Source organism: Homalodisca vitripennis, unplaced genomic scaffold (assembly GCF_021130785.1).
Source record: "Homalodisca vitripennis isolate AUS2020 unplaced genomic scaffold, UT_GWSS_2.1 ScUCBcl_448;HRSCAF=2485, whole genome shotgun sequence".
NCBI lineage: Eukaryota > Metazoa > Arthropoda > Insecta > Hemiptera > Cicadellidae > Homalodisca > Homalodisca vitripennis.
Window position 1 is genome coordinate 102,484 of NW_025776562.1, and position 21,538 is coordinate 124,021.

Consider the following 21,538-nt stretch of genomic DNA (forward strand, 5'->3'; position numbering starts at 1 on the left):
AAAGGGGCCTAAAACTGAGCCTTGAGGCACTCCTCTACTTACTGTGAGTTGTCTTGATCTATACACGCATTTACTCCCATTTACATTTTGTTGAATCTCAACTATTTACTTGCGTCCTTTCAGGTAGCTAGTCACCTAATCTTTCGCCAAGCCTCCAAAACCTAGGGCTGAAATCTTTTTCAAGATAAGATCATGATCTAGACAATCGAAAGCCTTACTGTAGTCTAATAGGACAGCTGATACGTGTTTGTGGTCTTCTAATTTATCTATGACGTATTCAATTAGATTAGTGACAGCTGTGGTGGTGGATCGTCCTTTGAGATAGCCATGTTGGTTCTTTGTTATTAGATTATATCTGTCCAGATGTTGTAACATTCTTGAGAGTGCTACCTTTTCTATTATTTTTGAGAAAGTTGGTATTAGTGAAATGGGACGGTAATTTTCAGGTTTAGTGATGGATCCTTTTTTGTGCTTTGGGTATATTTTTGATATTTTTAAGGGGGATGGAAACTGGCCTGAGGAAAACGATTGATTTATTATGGTAACCAGTGGTGGTGCTAGTTGTTTGGTACAGTGTTTTACTAATTTTGAAGGAATTTCATCAATTCCACATGATAATTTAGTTTTCAGGGAAGCTATCACTCCCAAGACTTCTTTAACAGTTGTTGGTGTTAAAATTAGTGATAGACAATTTCTTTGTGGAAGCAAAATCGGATGAGTTATGGCTGTGTATTTCAGATGTTCTCTATTTTCGCCTAATGTGGAATCTGCTATTTGGGAAAAGTATTGGTTGAAATGTTCGGCTATTTCGGCGGGGTTGTCTGTTATGTTTCCTTCTATCTCCATCTTCAGTGTTGAATTTTCTTTCTGTTGCTTACTTTGCTTTTCTGAGTTTATTATGTCCCAAACGGCTTTAGACTTATTGTCAGAGTTAGTGATGTAGTTAGCAGCCATATGTTGTTTGAGACTCCTAAGCTTGAGATCGTAGGCTTTCTTTTTTGCTGCCATGTATGTTCTATCATGTTCATTTCTGGTGAGCTCATATCTTTGTAAGGCAATTAGAAAATCTTCTTTTAGTATTTTCGACTCTTGGTCATACTGAACTTTTAGTCTGCCCCTCGGCTTTGCTCTTACTTTTTTGCTAGGGCATATATGGTCCAATATTTGTCTGACAGTTGTCTGAAATGTTCTGTATGCCTCTTCAACATCAGGGGCATTGTGTACCAGTTCCCACTTTTCCATTTCGAATTCCTGTTTTAAGCTATTAAGGTTTTTTATTGAGAAAATTCTTTTTTGTGTAGCTTCTTTTGTAGGGAAGACTTCTCTTTCCACTGCAATAGAACAGATTTGGCCAGTGTGATCCGACATTCCACCTTGGATCACTGAAAAGTCGACTGCATCTTCAGGTATGTTGGTACAGATGCAGTCTATTGATGTTGTAGAATGATTAGTAATTCTTGTCGCTGGAAGGGGAAGCCGCCTGACTCCAAAAACCAGCAGTTAATCTTCGAAAATAGTATTATTCGTGTTAACAGTTAGCCTGTCTATGTTGATGTCGCCCATTAAGATAAGAAGTTTTGCCTCAGCTGTAAATGAGGTAAGTATATCTGATATAATGTTGATAGCTACATTAGCTTGTCCTCCTGGTGTCCAATAAACCCCTAGAATGTAGAGAGTTTTTTTCTTGATTTTTATCTTTGTTAATGCAGCTTCGCATACCAGTTCTTGACAACTGTTTGCCATGTTGATTGCTTCTGTTTTTGCAGTTTCTGTTTCCTTAATGTAGATTGCAACTCCTCCCAATCTATGGTCTTTTCTACTGTAGTGTGTAATTAAATTGTAACCACTAATCTTAGTGAGTAATAGTTTATCTGAGTTTAATCCATGTTCAGTAAGTATTAATATGGTTGGATGTAGGTCACTCAATAGATGGTTTATTCTTTCCACCTTTTTTGATAGTCCTTGGAATGTTCTGATGAAAGATGGTGATAGGTTTTTTCCTTGTTTTCTTTAAGAGGTGTTTTGGCTTTCTTGTATAATTTCTAAAAAAGTATTTGAAGTATTTCCAGGTACGATATCTGAAGGAGTGCTAGTTAATGGAGTCTTGGTCATGCTGTCATCTGGTGAGCTGTTTGTTTTTCTTAAGATTTTCTCCATATGTTCTTTCAAAAAATCTTCAAAAGTTTTGTCTATAAGTAGAGTTGCTGTCATTGGGGGTTTGCTATGTACTCAAAAGTTACCGAAAGTTTTTATGTTTGCACGAACTATTGTTTTTTCGGGGTCTGTGTCCATCTGTCTTTGTTCTTGTAATTCTTTATTTTTGGCTATCTGTAGAGAGACACTAAAATAATTTCCTTTCTTTGAACTTGAATTTTTCACAGCCCTATTCAAGCGGTTTGGTGTTTGAAATTGCTTAAACAAAGGTGTTCTACTAGTAGGCTTTGCAGGTGTTGTATTAGTTTGGTCATGCAGGTCACGTTGATAGGAATTATTTTGAAAAATCTTCACTGTTGATTCTAGGTGGTCCTGTCTGCACTTAAGTTTGGTCAGTTTGATCATAATTTGTAGTGTGTCTCTTTGTTTAGTGATATTAGGGTTGTTTGTTTGGGTTTCGGAGTCGATGGCATTAACTTTGATTTCAGTGCAGCCACTGTTATCTGTTCTACTCTGTAGCATTTTAATGGTATTTTCGAGCTGCTTAATTTTCTCTTCAAGTCTGCATATTATTTTTTCTTTACTTAGGTCTTGTTCTTCAAAGGTGTTTTCTAGAGCAGCCTGTAGCTGCTTTTCTTTCGAGAGTTGGTTTTCAACTTCGGTCAATTTTTCAGCTAGCAGGGTGTTTCGGCTGTGTAAGGCTTCATTTTGAGCTTCTAGTTCTTTTATCTTTGCTTGATAGGTTAGCTCTGACAGAGTGTGTTGATCGGTTATCTGTTGTGCCAGTTTGAAGTTCCTTAGAGTTAGAGAATTCAGGTCCTGCTTAAGTTTACAGTTTTCCGCTAGTAGGGCATTGCCTGCTTCGGCGGCCAGTGTCAGGGAAGTTTCTAGGTCGTCAACGTCATTAAAATGTTGTATCTTAGTATGGACAACCTCAACTAAATCCTTGCTATTGTTTAACATCTCTAGCTCTTGTATTAAACTCTCATTTGTTCTGGAGCTACCTTCAACTCTTTGTGCAGTATTACTGAGGTCTAGTTCTTCGCAACCTGGTGATTTATTTTGGCTGTTGTCTATTAGAGGTTTACTTAGAAGAGAGGTTTTAAAAACTTGTTCTGCTTCTCTAAGGGCCTCGTTAAACTTTTTATTTTTGAAATTGTCCGTTTTTGGCTTTCCATGAATTAAATTATATTCTGCATACAGGCACATGTCGCTTTGTTTAATGGAGGCAGTAGTATTGTCTCCAAAGAATGTGACACTGTATTTAGTGATATTGTCAATTTTTAAAATGTCTTGTATAACTGCTGGCCAGTAAGGATGGCCTCTTATTTTGGCGAAAACTATAACGCCCACATCATACAAAGTACCATTGTTTGATGCCATTTTCGGGATCTGGGAAAAAAATTAATTGTACTGAGTTGTTTAGGTTATTTTCAGAGAAGTAGAAAAGTAGGTTTGGTAATTGAAAATACTGTTTTTTTATAACGGTGGACGGTGGCCATAAAAAGGGATAGAAAAAAGGAAAAAAAAGTTATTTGAGCGTGCCAGATATTCAGAGGGAATGTTAAGTAAACTAAAAAAAGTATCCTATTTAAATGACTGAAGATTTGGACGTGATCGAAAGTCATGACAGATTTGTGAAAATGTAAAAAAATGCGGTCTTAAAATACTCGAGCACGTCAGATATTTATACAGGCGGTTCAATTCGATGTCCTGACCATTCTAAATGATAATCTGACAATAATGTGGAGGAATATTGTTCATCTGACCATTTGAAAAAAAAAAAAAATTTCACATGTTTCTTTTCCACAAAATACACATTTCACACTTATATCACTCATTATTGTAATGTATATAAAACTTATTGCATTAAACAATCAAATAAATAAATAAAAATATACTTCTAAAAAAACATGTTGTTATTGTGATCATCTGAGATGGCATTATGGCGGTATATGGTAGTGTGCAGATGGTGCGAGAGAGTGAAAGACAGAGAAAGAGTGAGAAGGAAAGAGAGGCGCAGAGTGGGAAATATACAGTTCTCAGCGGCTGTACGCTCCACCCTTTATTTATGGTTTTAGCTACCTCACCCCATGAAAATCGTCAGATTATATTTTGTCCGCAATTCTTAAAAGATTTCCTTCAAAATAAAAAAAAATTCAATCGCGCTTGAGTATTTTGAGGTAACATTATTTTTTTTACACCTTTGTGACTTGCCTATTTCCTTATACTACGCTTTAATCTTTAATCGTCAGGTTATTGAAATCTACACCGTTCTACATGTACTTAACTTACTTTGTATTTATCTGACGCCCACAAGTTTTTCTGAGGATCGATTTTTTTCTACTAGTCTGACGGTCTGCCCTCAACGCAGACCCCTATATTAAAGGTTCATATGTGCTAGGGGTACATTACGGAGTACGACATTTCTCCCCATATAATTTTATGACGCGCTCTAGTAACGCGAAAAATCCCCGCTTGGGCTCCCCTACTATTAGTTTAGTTGTAAAGATTGCAATATTGTACATATATTGGGGAAATAAAAAAAATGCATTCGTTCATTCACCATTTCCTGAAAAAGTTGATAGTTTTACTCTTTCTTGTTGGTGTACAATCATACTTTTGTTAGAACAGTTCACTGGCTGTTAAGGGTCATGATTTGTTTAAAAAAAGACAAGTTGAAGGGTTTGTGAAAATTCCAGGTAAGCTACTTTAGTATATGGAATAATCTTGTAGTTAAAAAGTTTAGATGTGCTTGCATAATCTTTAAAATCACTAGGTTTTAATTGAATTATCCAGTAAGGATTGTATTGATTTATTTGCTTTCATAGCCAAATCAGTCCAATTGGGGAGTAAAATTCAGTTTTTGACTTGGCCCTCTCTATGCAACTGTGCACACAGCCAACCTCTTGCACGCAAGAATGTCTTAACAAAGAATATTTTATTTTCAAAGATGTTGTCTCGTAGGCAGTCTTGAATAGCGTTAGACACGATAGAATTGTGATTCTGAGGAATACAAGAATTGGACCAAACATCTACTCTGTTACATTGTTCTCATCAATAACACAATCTAATGTTTTTCTAAATGCACTTGGTAAGTCATTACCTGAACGGCCAGTGCAGTTTTGATACCTGTGTGTAATACATTTTTTTGTTACTGAAAAGTGTGCAGTTAGATTGTACATGTTTATTTTTCCTAGATAAAATAAAGAGCTTATTTCAGTATGAGGAGACAGGATTACATTTTGTAGGTCTACAAAAATAACTGGAGTACTTTTACTTCTTTTTTTTTGGGCGTTTCTCATTTCAGTTTTCAAAAACTGCTGCCTTTCATAATCTTCATTTTACTCTCTTCAGTTAGTGTCGGTCTGGCGTGCTAATTTAAACTTTTCACAAAGATCACACCAATCTAATTTGAGTACATGAAATCCTAAATTGAATTCCGTGGCAAAAATTTTGTAGTTCAGATTTTGTAACAAGAATGATACCTTTAACTTTACACTGTTTGAAACACTTAGGTCTGATTCTAGATTAAGTCTTTTTGTATTCGCCCTACAATAGTGCGATTCAATTTCATGGAATCACTTAATATGGTCTCTGGCTGAATTTACGTCTCCTTCTGGCCTACATCTACTATAATTACTCTAACCTCTGGAGTAGCTGTGTTTGTTGCAACATCCTTACTATTATGTGCTGTGTATACTGGTTTCTGAGATGTTCCTAATGTTGATATATAAAATGTTTTACAGACTTGTATTTTTTCACCTTTGATGGTAAAATATTATTTAAAGGAATATTGTCTTTTTGATGTTTGTTTGTTTTTGAAACCTGAGTTGTAAGCAAACATTTTCTGATTGTTTTAGATCTCCTAATTGACGGCTAATTGTTTTAGATCTCCTAATTGACGGCTTTTTCTTTTAAGTTTTGCTGTGATAAAAGTTCACTAGTGCTAATAATGAAATGTTATTTTTTCTGTTAAAGATGGCAAAGAATAAAAAGAGTCATAAACAAATGTACCCTCATCTTCCGATATTCTGTTTTGGCACCTATACTTGCATTTAGTTGACGGCCTTTGGGTTTCACATGTTTACCTTTTCTGTTTAGATACGATTTTCCAGACTGATGTGCACCCTTCCTAAAACTTGCTTTCCATGTTTAGTGATTTCAGATCCTCTTTCAACCATTCTTGTTTAGTTTGGTTTCTACAACTCTAAAAATAATAAAATACTAATTTAGTCTATTCTGTTAAATAATAATTAAGATAATATATTCTAAATATACATTTATACGACACTAAGACAAATATTTTGAATTCCCAAATCAATGACAAGCTGTCCATTGTGTTTCCATTGTTGGGGAAAAGACAATCAACTTGGCAGTCTTACTCTGCTTACACATGATTACACATTTAGTCATTAATGTTTGACAAAGCTTTGCTAATTCTTAGTCTCAAATCTTGAATGTTTTACACTTTTTAAGGTATATAAACTTGGTCTTAAACATATCCTCAAAGAAAAAATCACATGATGTTATTTGAGTGGGTTGTGCGATGCCAGAAAATGGTGCCATGGCCAGTCCACGATGAGGGAAAGTGTTTTCAAGTGATTCTTCCACGATTAAGTTCCTGAGCGGAGGGTTTGTATCTGTTGAAAAATACAGTAACTAGGGTTCACAGTGTTGTGGTGATGGATAGTTTTCTATCAACTACTATGCAGAGATAATTATTGCATGTTCGAAATAATGTTATTTGGCAGAACAATCCTTGATGGTGGATGTGGATGCATAGCATGTTCTAAATATTCTTTGCTTTATAATATCCTAATTTGTGTCTAGGTACCATTCATCACGCTAAGCTTTCTCTTGTACTGTACATATAAATGTGATATAAAGCTGCTGCTTTTTGTAGGTTATGTTTTGAGGTTAAGACGTTAGAGCAAACAATAATGGTACATGTAATATATACAAGTAAAATTAAATAACTTATAATTTCATAAACCCTACCATAATGTGATGCTAAATACTATCTAAATTTAACTGTTGCTTAGTATTTTTTGGGACATAGTGTACAATTCACTATTTAAAACAAAACTTGAACCTGTTTGCTGTTTGTTAGTGATGTATTACTTAACGTCACGTCCAACGGTGAAGGGGCAGGTGCAGTTGAGAGGACATCTGTTGATTGCTAGGAGACGTCAAGAAAAAAATTGTAAAGCTGTACATATTACTTTTTTGAAAAGTCTCCTTTGGCGTGTTTTGTTAAAAAGTTTTTCCTAAGCACTGTTTACTTTTTTGCATACATTTGTTTTAATGTAAATACAAATCATAAAACAGTGTAAAATTATTATTTTATTATTAGTGGCGTAATATTGATTTTAAATCTGGATGTTTCTATAGCAACAAACTTTTGTTTTATTGGTGCCAAGTGCATAAAGGTTTGACAATCCATTGTTGACCTTAGTTTTTTGTGGAAAAGTATAATACTATAAGTGAATTATGTTTATAATTGCATAGCCTTTCCTGCGTTATAGGTATTAAAACAATACATATGTACAATTTTGTATGAAACTCGAAAAGTTTTAAAAATAAATTTGTACTAACACATTTTAAAAATATAGGCTATTGTGTTTTATTTTCACTAGAAAAATATGCATATTTCTTTAATTTATTACAAAAAATGAATGTTTGTTATTGTTTGTTACAACAATTTTTTCCAAAAAGCTTGTGCAAATGTAAAGAAATTAGCCGGTCAGTTTAAGGTAATAATATAACACAATAGCTAGTGCACTTAATTTGTTTGGAAAGATTTAAATTAGAGAATAATTGCCTTGAAATGTTAATATTCTACTCAAAAGATGTAAATATCCGTTAAATATCTTTATATATATATATATATATTTATTATATATCTTAAATAAATATATATAGTTTCAATTGTTTTACTGTAATTATTTGATTTGATTTATATGTAGATGGCTGACGGAGAGGATTGGGGAGTGGACGAGCCCATACTGACTGCTGACACCATACCAGTGGCTCAGGATCCAGAACTGCCTGAAATCAAACTGTTCTGTCGTTGGAACTGTGATGATATGCAAGTTTCTGACATGTGCCTTCAGGTATTTTTTTATTTTTTTTTGGCATCTTGTGATTAGATTTAATGTTTACTCTGTTCGCCATTTTAAAAAGCAGCAACTCGTTTAATAGAGTATCGCTAGTCTGCATCATATCTGAATTGAAATGAAAGACAGTTTATTTCTGTTATAATTACAATACTATTACAATTAGTATTAATATATGAATTGATAATTACGAGGGCTGTTCGGAAAGTAGATTACGTTTTGTAATTAAAAATTAACAAAGTATAGGAAAAAATTTTTATTATACATTTGAAAGCCACACTTAAATACTACTTTTCAAAATAGTCGCCATTCAAATTTAGGCAGATCATATCGATGGATGAGCTTGACAATGCCTTCCTCATAAAATTCTGCCGCCTGTGTCTTCAACCAGTTTGTCACTTCTTGCTGCAGCTCTGTGTCGTCGTCAAAGCGCTGCGTTGCCAGCCACTTCTTCATTCAATTCAATTCAACTTTATTCAAGACTCATACAATGTACACATACAGTATAAATACAGAATAGCGTCAACCATTACATTACAATATCCATTTATTGATTAAATAAAGCAGTTTGCCTCAAAATGTCATTGAAATGATTTTACAATTCTGCTACTATTTACAATATGTCATATCAACTACTAAATTGTTGGATGAACTAAGTTACCTCAAAATATTCTTTAAATGAGTATACTGATTTTTCAATTAAAAATGACTTTAACTTTGTTTTAAATATGCTAATTTGTGAAATTTTTAGAAATGTTTTTGGAAGAAATAACAAGAATTTGGATCCTATAGCAGTGGGTTTTTTTATTAAAAAGTTCTAAGTTATGTTTTGGGATTGATGGATAATTTCTATGGCGAGTGTTATAATCATGATTTGCTCCTAATTTAGGTATACTATCTTCATTTGATTTCACAAGCATTATAGTTTGAAAAATATATAGACCATATACAGTAAGGATTCTTAATTTAGAAAAATGCTGTTTGACAGATTCATTTCGTTCCAAATTTAACATTATTCTAATAGCTTTTTTTTGTTGGTGAAGAATTCGGTCTAGATTTTTTGTTGTTGTAGCTCCATACATGCTTATACCATAAGACATGTGTGAATTGATTAGTGTAAAATAAATATTTTTCAAGGTTTCAATATTACATACCCTTGACATTTGTCGTAGAGCGTATAGACCAGAGGACATTTTATTTACTACATGGTCAACATGTTTATCCCAACTTAAGTGTTGGTCCAATATTAGTCCAAGAAATTTTGAATTTTCTACTTGATTCAGTTTTGAATTTTCTAGATAAATATTTGGCTTTAATTTTGATCTAGTTTGTTTTGTACAGAATGAAATAAAATTTGATTTATTTATATTTATTAGGAGATTTTTAGTGTCTGAATATTCTTTTACAGTTGTAAGACTTAGAGATGATTTAAGCTCAATTTCTTCTTGACTTTTACCTGAAATTGTGATGTTGGTATCATCAGCGTAGAGGCACACTGACCCATCCACCTGTATCACACCCGGAAACCCCCTTAAATAGCAAAGAAATAGAAGAGGGCCAAGTATAGATCCCTGTGGGACACCATGTTTTATAGTTTGAAGATTTGAATAAAAATTTTGTGTATATTTATATTTGCTGTTTAACCCATAAAGGACTGGAATTATTTTCTGTGGAATTTGAAATTATTTTGTATTTAAACCCTTTTCTATAAGCTTTTTTGTTATTGGAAAATTATTGATTTTATTCTAGTGATGTATCTATATCGAAAATTTGTGTGTGACCATATGGTCACAGTAGGCTTTTAAGATACCTTTTCCGAATAAATAAACAACCAATCGCATTATATGAAACTTTACTTTATTATATTTACTTTAAAACCATTAAACTATTAAGTAAAGTAAAATCAGATTATTATAAAAGTTTTTGTAGACTCCAGAGTGACATATATAGTAGCCTACTGCAGTTTGTGATAGTTCTCGAAACATTTTACACACAGGCCGACGTCACATTTTTTGCAAGCTGTTCTTCCTACAGAACTGCACAATCTATTTGCGCACCTCCTGCGCTTTTCTGTTGGTATTACATAGTGATGTAGACCATCGTAGCGTAGACTATTTTTATTTTTTGCAACGAAGACCTTTCTTGAAGTACTTGGGCCGGGAAGAGCTGGAGGAGTCTTGTACCTTTGTTAAGTAGCATTGAACTATTTCTCTTCTAAATGTCAGTTTTGTCATTTTGTTCCCTGACAATCTGAGAAGTCGCCAAGCATTAGTGGTGCCCAGATCTATAAGCCATGTAAACAAAGGCCACCACCACTTCTTTCCCCTGATCCCAATTCTGTGGGTGCTTATGTCCTCATCCATAAGGTCCGTCCCTCCATGTGGTGATTATACTGTTTTATCACAAAGGGTTGTTGAATGTGGAGATATTTCTTTTCTGACTGAGAGAAGCGCTTCACACTAGCAATAGGCTCAATACCATATGATGTCGATGCGACTGTAACAACAACACTATTGTCTTTCCAGCGAGCGACAAATATGCCATCTTCTTTTTCTATTTTACATTGAAAGCTTCCTCGAGGATTCATTTTGCATATCTTTTTTTGATGAAAGAGGGCAGTCTTTTGGCAATCTGTTGATTCGGACAGTTCCTGTAGAACCATAACCTCTATCTTTTCAGATGTTTCATCAGTGCTGGACTTGTAAACAAATTGTCAAAAAACAACTGGTAGGGTAACTCATCTTGAGGTATTTCATCCAGCATTGATACAAGAGGAGCTGCTGATTTCCCAAATAGCTTTGAATATGTTTCATTTGTTGTTGTGTTCTTCCCTTGAAAAATCTCAAAAATTGATCAAGTACCCAGTATCAGTATTTAGGCTCCAAATCTTGTAGCCAAAACGGATAGGTTTTCCCTTTCAAAAAATTGCTTACATCCATGTTTGCCATAGTACTTTACCATGGACTCATCAAAACACAAAAACTCAGATGGTACAAAATTGTCAAGACAATTTACATTTGAGTAAGTTCATAAGTGGCCTCATTTTCCACATTATGTCATTTGGAATTGTCTCAGAGTTATCTGCACAGTGCAAAAAGCGCATAATTTGAATAAATCTATCACGTCTCATTGCTTGACCAGACCATTTCATTTTTCATATCTAGTCCAGAATCCCAATAGCATTTCTTACCAGGCCAGTTCATTGTATCCTGACAGTAAACAAAATTGCTAAAAAGCATTTCATTTCTTCCTCCGTAACCTTTGGGTCTGGGCAGTTTTTGAATAAAGCGTACTTGTTTGTATTTTTAACTAGCAATTCAATAACACTGTTGTTGATGAATAGCTCAAAAAGTTCAACTGGGCTTAAAGAACTGAACTTACTGTAGTTGTATGCTTGAAAAGCAAGAGTCTTCTGAGCTTCCATGTCGCCATCAATCCAGGTTCGATGTTTTTTATCTTGTAGTTCCGTGCAACTTGATTCAACAAGATTACAAAGTCTTTCTTACTCTTATTTCTGCGGGAGCTGATAGTTGTCCACCGTTCAAATTATTTATGGTACCACCTTCGTCTTCTGGACCAGAGTCTTCATCAGTGAGGATATCATTTTCTGGGGGGGGGCAATAAAGATGTCAACGTCTGAGGTGTCGAGATTCCCGTCATCAACAAAGTTTTTCAATTACATCGACAGCTTCGGCTACAGTAAATCCCTCGGCCAGTGACAGTTGTTGCCTAAAACAACAAATGAAGGATAATAATGTAAATATATATACCTCACAAACATGAGAGGCGAAATAAAAATTACTGGTAAAACATATTCAATATTATTGTTTTTGTTCATATGAAAGCCTACTGTGACCATATGGTCACAGTAAAGTTTGAGGTGGCCTATGACATAACCTAAAACTGACATAGCATTTTCTTTAAAACATAACCAGTTAAAAGCTTATGAAATAACATAGGACATATTTCAGATATGTTTATCTTATATATAAAAAAGTTATAATACTTACAACCAATTGTTGTCAAGAAAAATCAGCCATGTTGTAACATAAGTAAATTTAATACTTTACTGTTTCCTCACAACTGAAACCAACCATCAAACAATAACACTACAGGTGAAGAATAACTCTTGTTCTGTCAGCTGGCTAAGAAAAAATCAAAACCAGCTTCATGAATCAGGCATACCAACCCAAAAAATAAAATACTGAAACTGTGACCATATGGTCACAGTAGTCTCTTATGGGTTAAATAACTAAAACTATTTTGAATTTGAATACATTGTTGTCGGTTTTTTAAATATGATTTGAACCATTCATGTTCCTTACTCTTAATATTTAAATTGTAAAGTACCTTAAGTAATTCATCGTGGGACACACTGTCAAATGCTTTGGAATAGTCAAGGAAGATTCCAATGACTTTTTCATTCCTGTCAACCAAATCTATTATTAATTCAATGAAATTAACACCAGCAGTTATCGTAGATTTTTGTGGTCGGAAACCATGTTGCTGATCATCCAATATGTGATTACTTTCCAGGTAATCCAAAAGTTGATTATATACTACTTTTTCAAAAATTTTAGAAAACACAGGTAATAAAGATATAGGTCTGTAACTTGTTGGACTATTTAAATCCCCCTTTTTATAGAGTGGAACAACTTTAGCAATTTTTAATTTGGATGGGAAAAAGCCAGATATTAATGATGAATTGATTATGTGGGTTAATGGTTTGGAGATTAGCGGAAAAGACTGTTTAATGATAGTGATTGGTATATCATCAATTCCTGTTGAGAATTTGTTTTCAAAAGCCATTACAATCGCTTTTAAAATTCTTTCATCAACATCTTTAAATTTGAAAAAAATTGAGGCTTGAGATGGTTTTTCATGACTCGATTGATTAACAAAATCTTTCTGAATATTTGGAAGCACAAATCTATCAACAACATTTATAAAAAAATCATTAAATATATTACCAACAAGAATTGGGTCTGATATGGATGTGCCATCCCGGACTAATTGTATGTTATCAGTGATCTTGGCGCCATTGTTGATTTCAGATTTGATAATTTTCCAAGTTGATTTCGACTTATTTGTAGATTTCTTAATTTTACTGTCAAAAAACCTTTTTTTGTTGTTGTTTATTTGAATTTTATTTTCAATTTTTAGTTGCTTAATTAATTGTTTTAAATCATTAGTTTTCCAAACCCTATATGTTTTCTCCAATTGCGCAATTTTTTCCTTTTTAATCTTTACATCATCTGAAATCCAACTATTTAGGTTTTTCTCTTTTTCAACAGATAATAATTTAGGAAAGCTAATTTCAAAAACATGAACAAATATTGAGTAAAAAACATCATACTTAGTTTCTACGCTAGCCTGGTAAACTTCTAACCAATTTTCACTAGCCAATAGCCTTAAAAATAAATCTGTGTTAGTTTTTGAAAACTTTCTACAATACCTTTTATTCACATAATGAAGAGTATTTTGTACACCAAAAATTTCAAACAATTGCCCATCATGGTCTGATATACATGTTATAAGGCCAGATGTTTTTAATTTCTTAGTTGTAATATTAGTGAGGAAGTTATCTATGCTGGTTTCTGACTCGGAGGTAACTCTAGTAAGAAAATTTACTTTATAAACTAAGTTATAAGAATTTAAAATACTAACAAAGTTCCTATATGTATTGTCTTTGTTCAACACATTGATGTTAAAATCTCCTGCTATGATAATATTCTTGAATTTATCATTTAATGTATTACATAACAAATCAAGTCTACCTAGAAAAGATTCAAGTAGCCCTTGCTGTGGGGATCTATAAATACATGCTAAAATAAATGAAAATGTATTTACAGTAATTTCTGATAAGCAACATTCAAATTCTTTTTCGGCTGTAAGATCTTGGACTTCAGGAATTAATAATTTTTTACTTTTAATGTTACTTCTAACTAAGATCAATACACCACCACCAAGTGAGATAGACCTTGTAAAAAATGAACATATTTTATAATTTGGAATATTTAGATACAGGATTTCTGCTTCAGTCATTTTATGTTCAGATATTGCTACTACATCTGGTTGGATTTCTTCTAAATTAATTTTTAATATATTAATACGTGATGATAAGTGTTGAACATTTTGATGTAATATTTTTAATGGTTGAAGTTGAATGTTGTCAAAATTTTGTTTATTTTTGGAATTTAGTTTGATATTGGTTTCAGTAGCCTATATTTTAAATGATGGTAGTTTTTCATTCCTGATAGTGTAAAATGATTACTGTTATTTGAACTTAATAGTGCATTATTATGAGCCAGATCAATAACATTCAAACTATTATATCTATATGCAGAACAGTTTTCATTGTCATAAAAGTTTAGTTTAAACCTGAAAAAGATGAACAAAAATCACTGACACCATATTGCCCATGATTCACCTCACTTTCACCAGACACTGCTTCCAAGTGTTGTTTGGATTGGAAATCAAGATGATCCTGATGTAGGGCCATCTCCTTGTCTCCTTGTGGTCCTAGGTTTGTAGTTATGGTTGATGACAGTGGTTGAAGTGAAGAGGTCTCAGGCTGCATGTGATCAACAACAAACGATGATGGTGTAGCTTGCGGATACTTTGACAAAATATTGTATTTTAAATCAGTGATAAATTCATCATGTGTTAATCCATTCCATAATACTCTGGAGGACCACTGGTTGTACAATATGATGTCCACAGAAGCTCCAGTAAGGTGATGAAATTTCATTATTTTGGTTACAAAGTGTTCTATGGATATTTTATCACGAACGCAACCCACAGCCGAACATATAAGCCTTGTAAAACCTCTTCTCTTAAAATCAATTGAGAAATCCTCAAAAGCTTTATCATAATCAGTCAAAGTAGGTTTATTTTTGTATTTATCCTTTGTAATCAATGAATAGATTCCAGCTCCATCAGGGACTTGTTGATAAGCAAGGTGACTGGTTATGCAGTTTGAAGCAAGTGGTCTTCCAAATTGTTGTTTGAAAATCACTGCAACACCAGCAGTCATCTGTCGCTCATTCTCAAAGTCGCCAGAAATACAGTGTGCAAACGCAGTTTTTTCACAGTCTTTATGTTCAGTAATTATTCCAGTCATGTTCTTTTCTATTATTTTTACTGGAGGTTGAACTCTCTCATACTTGAAATGTAATTCTTGACTGTTCCACCAAGTAAGGGCTTTTAAAATAATGCGAGCCAATTTTGTTGTGCCTTGCATGTTTAAGTGCAGACCATGGACAGTATAGTGTTGTCGTCCCAAATGATTAAGATTAATAATGTAAACTCCATCAATCCTGGCAGCTATCTCCATGATGTAGTTATTTACTTTTTGTATTTGATCGTTTTCCGGACCATTAAGAATTTTGTCGTACCTATTAGGTACAGTACATAAGAAAACAGGTCTGGTTACAGTAAGCACTTTTAGTTTACTTTCTAAACTCTCATAGATTTCATTAAAGTTTTCTTTAAGACTATCATTTGTTCCGCCAAGAACTACTAATGGGCTACTTTCTTCATCAATTTTAGCTGAGTCGATGACTTGCAGAAGAGTTGTGTTTGGTCTGACATAGCCAAAAGCATTTACTCTTCCTTCACACAGTTCTGTAATTTTTGGAGCAAGATTTTTACCTTGGCTGTCAGAGCAAATTGTAACGTTGGTTTTAAAACTTTGTATTCTACTGGCTTTTTGAGATTTTTTGTGTGTTTTAGAGTTGTTTGTTTTTTTAATGTTATGAAAAATATGCTCTGAGAAATTCACTTTCAGTTTGGGTTTATTACGGTTTACAACTCTTGGTTTTTGAATTGCACTTCCAGATTTAAATTTGTTTTCTTTTTCACACTTACCATACTTTACCATCATTAATGAAACAACAGCATTGTTACTGATTTTATACAAGTTGTAAATCACGTAGGATAGAAGAGAGCGTTTTTGTATGATGTCAGACTGGGTTAAAATAGTTTTTCGAATAAACTCTGTATTTATTGTGTCCGAAGTCATTATATTGTGAACAATGGACTCCACTGTCCAGCACATAAATACTCCACAATCATGACTGTTTGACTGCTGCGGCCCACCAAGATCTAAAAAATTGATTGGCATTGTCTTGTTTAAATAAGTGTTTAGCCTGTTTGCAACCGAGAGAGCAGAACTTTGGTTGTATGTACCAGAAGAGTCAAAATGTAAAAATTTTTGTTCAGACCCAACATATACTAGTGTACTCCAGTGTGAGCCACTATCAGATTGTGTTAAATTAACAGAGTCATTTATTGGTAGAATGATGTAACATTTTTCCTTTATATTAAGTGGTTCTAGCATGAAATGGAAGTCATTAATATTTTTTATTGCATAAACAATGAGTGGATTGATTATGATGCCCGATTTTTTATCCAGAAACCTATCATTTAACATTTGAAAATACGGCTGAATTGTCAAGTCAGTGAGCCATTTATCGTTCAAAAGCTCATCAGAAACTAACAACATTTTTACAGCTTCAATTTCAGTCTGTGTTTCAATACTTGAAAACTGTACAGGAGTTTCCACAGCGGAATCAGAAGAATTTGAACTAATGGTTGAGGCAGTTTCTGATAAAATATCATTATTTTGAATTTTAGATGGGTTTTCCATATTTAAAAGCGGTAGAGGGGATTCACAAACAGAATCAGAAACATTCAACTTCATACTCATGTTTGACTTGGTTGATTTTTCACCCTTACTAGCTTTCTTAATGCTAACATTTTTTCTTGAGGTAAAATTAAAATCATCAAGTTTTAAATTTAATTTTTTTATTTTAATGTATTCTTCCAGTTCTTTTTTTGATCGTAACACTTTACCACCAGGGATTGTTACTTTTATATCAGTTATTTTACCTCGATGTACTCCACTTTTCCTAACTGTTTCTTCAATTTTACATCCTGAGAGAAGAGATTTATTCGTACATTGGTCACTCAAGGAAGTATCCATAAAATTATTTTAACGTCCAAGTGATAATAAATCAGAGTATTTTATTATGAAGAAAAAATGCAAGTATTATTGTAAATAAAATACGGTGTCAGCATTTATTAAATAAATATGGAAACACTATTAGTGGCTGAGAAAGTCTTAATGTTATCTGCTGCACAACAATGAGGTTCAAAGTACACCAGTTGAGTCATTAACAGCTGATGGCAAGCTGTACAGGTTATCCCTTCACTGCTTGTGTATGCTTGAAAATCCAATATTGTTGAAGTATTGCAGGAAACAACTACTGTAGTCAAATTTCTGAGTTTATCTTTGTGAAATAAAATAATTTTAGATCACAAAACGTCTTCTTAGGTCACAGTCACAAATACTTATTGAAAAAGAGTGCTTATCTTGGAATTGAAAATGAGTTTTGTAAAGAAACAAATGAAAATGTGCAGTGATAAAAACATGTGCTTTTTAGAAATTCTGTTACAGGTAATATTTATAATTAATTATTTGTTTGAAACTATAATAAATGTTAACTTTTAACTGTTTCAAAAGTTAAGGATACTTTACCACAGATTTTCCCACAACTTCAGCACTGTTTTACTAAAATGTTCACTAAATAAAATTGTTGTATGATACAAGTAATTTTAACTGGTCAACTCTATATCATATGTGTGTCATGTGTGTCATTGTTGAGAACAAGTGGTAGTCACTTGGTGCAAGATCCGGGCTGTATGGTGGATGAGGAAACGACCCCCACTGGAATGATTCGAGAACTTCACGTGAGCAATTTGCCGTGTGAGGTCGAGCGTTATCATGAATCAACAGAATTTTCTAGCTCAACTTTGACAAACTGATACTACATGCACCTAGTGGTTACCAGTTGGCAAGTGCCTTTTGTAGGAAGAGTCACATTCATGGAGGTTCTGCACTATGTGTACATGTAAATTATGAATTTAAAATAATACCTGTACCCTTCCTCAGATTGTTTGTTCCTACATGAAAATAAATTACTGATGGACTAGTCCCAATGTACTGCAACAATCATGGAATATAGCTGTGTAAAACTGTCAATCTTGAAGAGGCATAAAAGGGAAAGCTGCTTTCAAGTCTCGTTTTTTTGTTCAGAGATCTCTCCTGTACAGTTTAATACTTTGGATTTGAATTCCAATACAGATGTACCATTTCCAAGGGCAATTTTTTGTTTTATGGTGCTTTTTCTTCATTTTATTTCTGTAATCTTAAAAATGGTCAGTTATTTATAGTAAGGGAGCCGGGATGCTAAATTTGCAGTGACTAAAGCGTCATGGGGGCCTGTAAGATTGTGAAGATTAAGTTTTAAAACGAAAAAAGTTTATGTTAAGTTTTTTATTTCAGTGTGGAGGAAAGCGTGGACAAATTTTCAAAAAAAAAAAAAAAAAAAAAAAAAAAAAAAAAAAAAAAAAAAAAAAACATTTACATGGAAATACTTGAGCACGTCAGAAATTCATAATGTATACGCGCTATGTCTTTCTGATAATCAAGCGATATTAATCTGAAGAGCAATTACAATAGACAATAGACAATATTCTTTATTTGTTGTTTCTTTAAGAAATACAATTGCGTCAATAGTATATAATAACAAAAACTTAGATTAATATTTCTTGCTTTACAAATATTGATATGGTATTTATAGAAAATCGAAGAACTCCTTCAATGAATATACAGGTCGTTCCATCAGCCAGTCTCGAAAATGTCTTTTCAGTTCGTTCCCTTTCTTGTTCTTGAGATTTGGTGGTAGTGCATTAATGATTTTGCGTCCAATGTAAGAAGGTTTTTTGCTGAATTGCGATGTGTGGTGTACAGGGAGAATGTAGTCCGTTGCTCGTCTGGTGTGGTATGAGTGAGCATTTTCATTTCTAGGAAGGTCCATCTGGCTGGTGTAGATGACGACTGCATGGATGTATACTGCCCTCCTAAGCCTAAAAGACGTATATCATAAAACCATAACTTTTCGGAAAAGAGCAATCTAGTAAAATGATTATTTTCACCCAGTTATTCATTAAATTAATTAATTTTTTTTTAACTACATTTATTTAATTTATGTTTTCTGTGTTTGATTACTATCTTTAATTAGATAAAATTTTCACTAATTTTATGCTTTTTTGTGAGATAACGTCTTTTTTCTTTAGTAAAATCTGCCGTACTGTTATGTTTATAAAGTCGTATCTTATTAAAAAAAGGTAGTAATTAAGAAAACAATAATAGCATTGATATAGAACATTTTGTCTATGGCTGCATTTTTCTTATTTAATTTTTTTTATTCAAAAAGGTAAATAAAAAAAACAAACATTTAAGAATAAAATGCTTATTTTATTCATATTAATATTCCATAAGTTAACACAAAAATAATTTTAATTATAAAATCTGAACACAAAATAGTCTTGCATCTTAGCCACATATGGAAATCTTTTTATGGCTCTGGGAGAAATTTTCCCAAAACAAGAGTCTGCTCTTTTCGATTACACCTCCTATATTTTTAGAATGTTCTTTTTCTTTGCAGGAATACCATTTACTTTCACTTGTTTTTTTTGGTTTTGGTAAAGCACTGATTTGACTATTATACTTTGTGCTCAAAAAAATTTGAGCTCTACATGTTCAGTATCAGAGAAATCATTTTTGTACTGAACCGATTGTGCTCCTCTAGTGAAGATGACTTCGACCATTTCACTTAAATACGGCCTAGGTTGAATACGGCCTAACTTATATTGTGACGAGAAGTCATTCCATAAAAAAAAGTGTTTTTTAAGTCCATGGCAAGTACTTCACATTTTGGAGATGCATTTTTTCACGGCTTGTATAAAATCTGCAAAATCATACAACTTATTACCCATCCTTTGCATGGGATACCTCAACTCTGTGTTGAAAAGAATCTGCTGCCATGAAGGTATGTCCGGGCTCAAAGTATCGTAGGAATGATCTGTGAGGTACTAATTTCAGGAGAGTTAATAATAAAAAAGAGGAATGAAAAAAGTGTCCAATTTTTATTCTGAGCTGAACAATTGTCCAGCCACAGAGTGATCTGTCTTGTATCTCGCTTATACAACAAAAAATTGATAAAAATTTACTAAATCAATTCATCCTTTGTTCTTCCAAACACACCTTCCATGCCATGCGGCAAGCAAATACATTAGACTTTCTTTTTTTTTTTACCTACAGGCACAAAACTTTCATTGTATGCCACAATTCTGTGTGTAAATATTGCTGACTTAAACATATCCAGACGTGGCAACATAATAACTTTTTCCATGTCTGCACAGTATATAATTGAATCAAAATCTTCTGCTCTCTCCTTATCAGCCACATAAACAGATCGAGATCTTGTTGCTTTTGTCATAGTGCTTTTTCCAATTTTGGCAAATTTTGCAAGTATCATCCAAATTTTCTTTTGTGTGTAGATTACTGTGTAAATTAAAACTCCTCACACGATTCGCATTCTTCATGGCCTAACTTTACTATCGATATCTTCATTTTTTTGGCAACGGTTCGGTATTTTTCATAGGAACACGTGTTACCATATTTATCTTATAGTCATTGTACATTTTTAGTAAAAGACAAAATCACTCGATAGGTATAAGCGATTTGGGGGCATGTTCTCGCCGATAGTGAGATATAGTTGGTCCAAAAGAATTTAATATGATTTCGGATTGGTTTCTTCTCTCCGATTTTGTTATGAAGGTTCCTTTGACCCTCTCTGATCTTTTTTTTGCTTCTACAGAGGTTGTTGAAGTTAGTGCAGTTCGTAATACCCTGTCGTTATTCTTGTCATAACCCAAGGTACTTAAAAAGAACGTTTTTACAGACTGTCTGAGATTTTCCGTTCTCATCCTTAAGCGAATACCTAAATGTTTGGTTTTTCTTCTAAAATCGGTTTCCTTCCCATTTGGCACTGTTCTCTGCTTAACAGAAATAGTTGACACATGGTGTAACATGAATGATTTTTCTAGCTGTGGAATCTTCAATTTGCCAAAATTCTGAGTTGAGTACTAGTCTTCTTTCATTAGAGAATTTGCTTGTGCACTTATGTACACAAGTGTTGTTGCAACCAGGTTTAACATGTGTTTTTAGTACAACTGACTTAAATTTATTTATTTTTCTCTGTTCAAGAGAAACATTATGCTTTTTTCTCTTTCTTAATGTACCCTTTTTTGTATAATCAAGAACATTATTTTGTGCGTTATCAGATACTGCACTGCCACTTCTCAGTATTGGTTCAGATGGCTTGGTATTTTTGTAACACATTCAAATTGGTCAT

General features: G+C 33.3%; 1 protein-coding gene across 1 annotated transcript in view; it reads left to right on the top strand.

Annotated features, from left to right (window-relative positions):
- Window positions 1–21,538, top strand: part of LOC124370687 — a 99,694-nt gene that overhangs the window by 65,553 nt on the left and 12,603 nt on the right. The window contains exon 6 of the mRNA XM_046828974.1: window positions 8,124–8,270. Coding sequence (XP_046684930.1) covers window positions 8,124–8,270 — 147 coding nt within the window. The remainder of the gene's footprint in view (window positions 1–8,123; window positions 8,271–21,538) is intronic.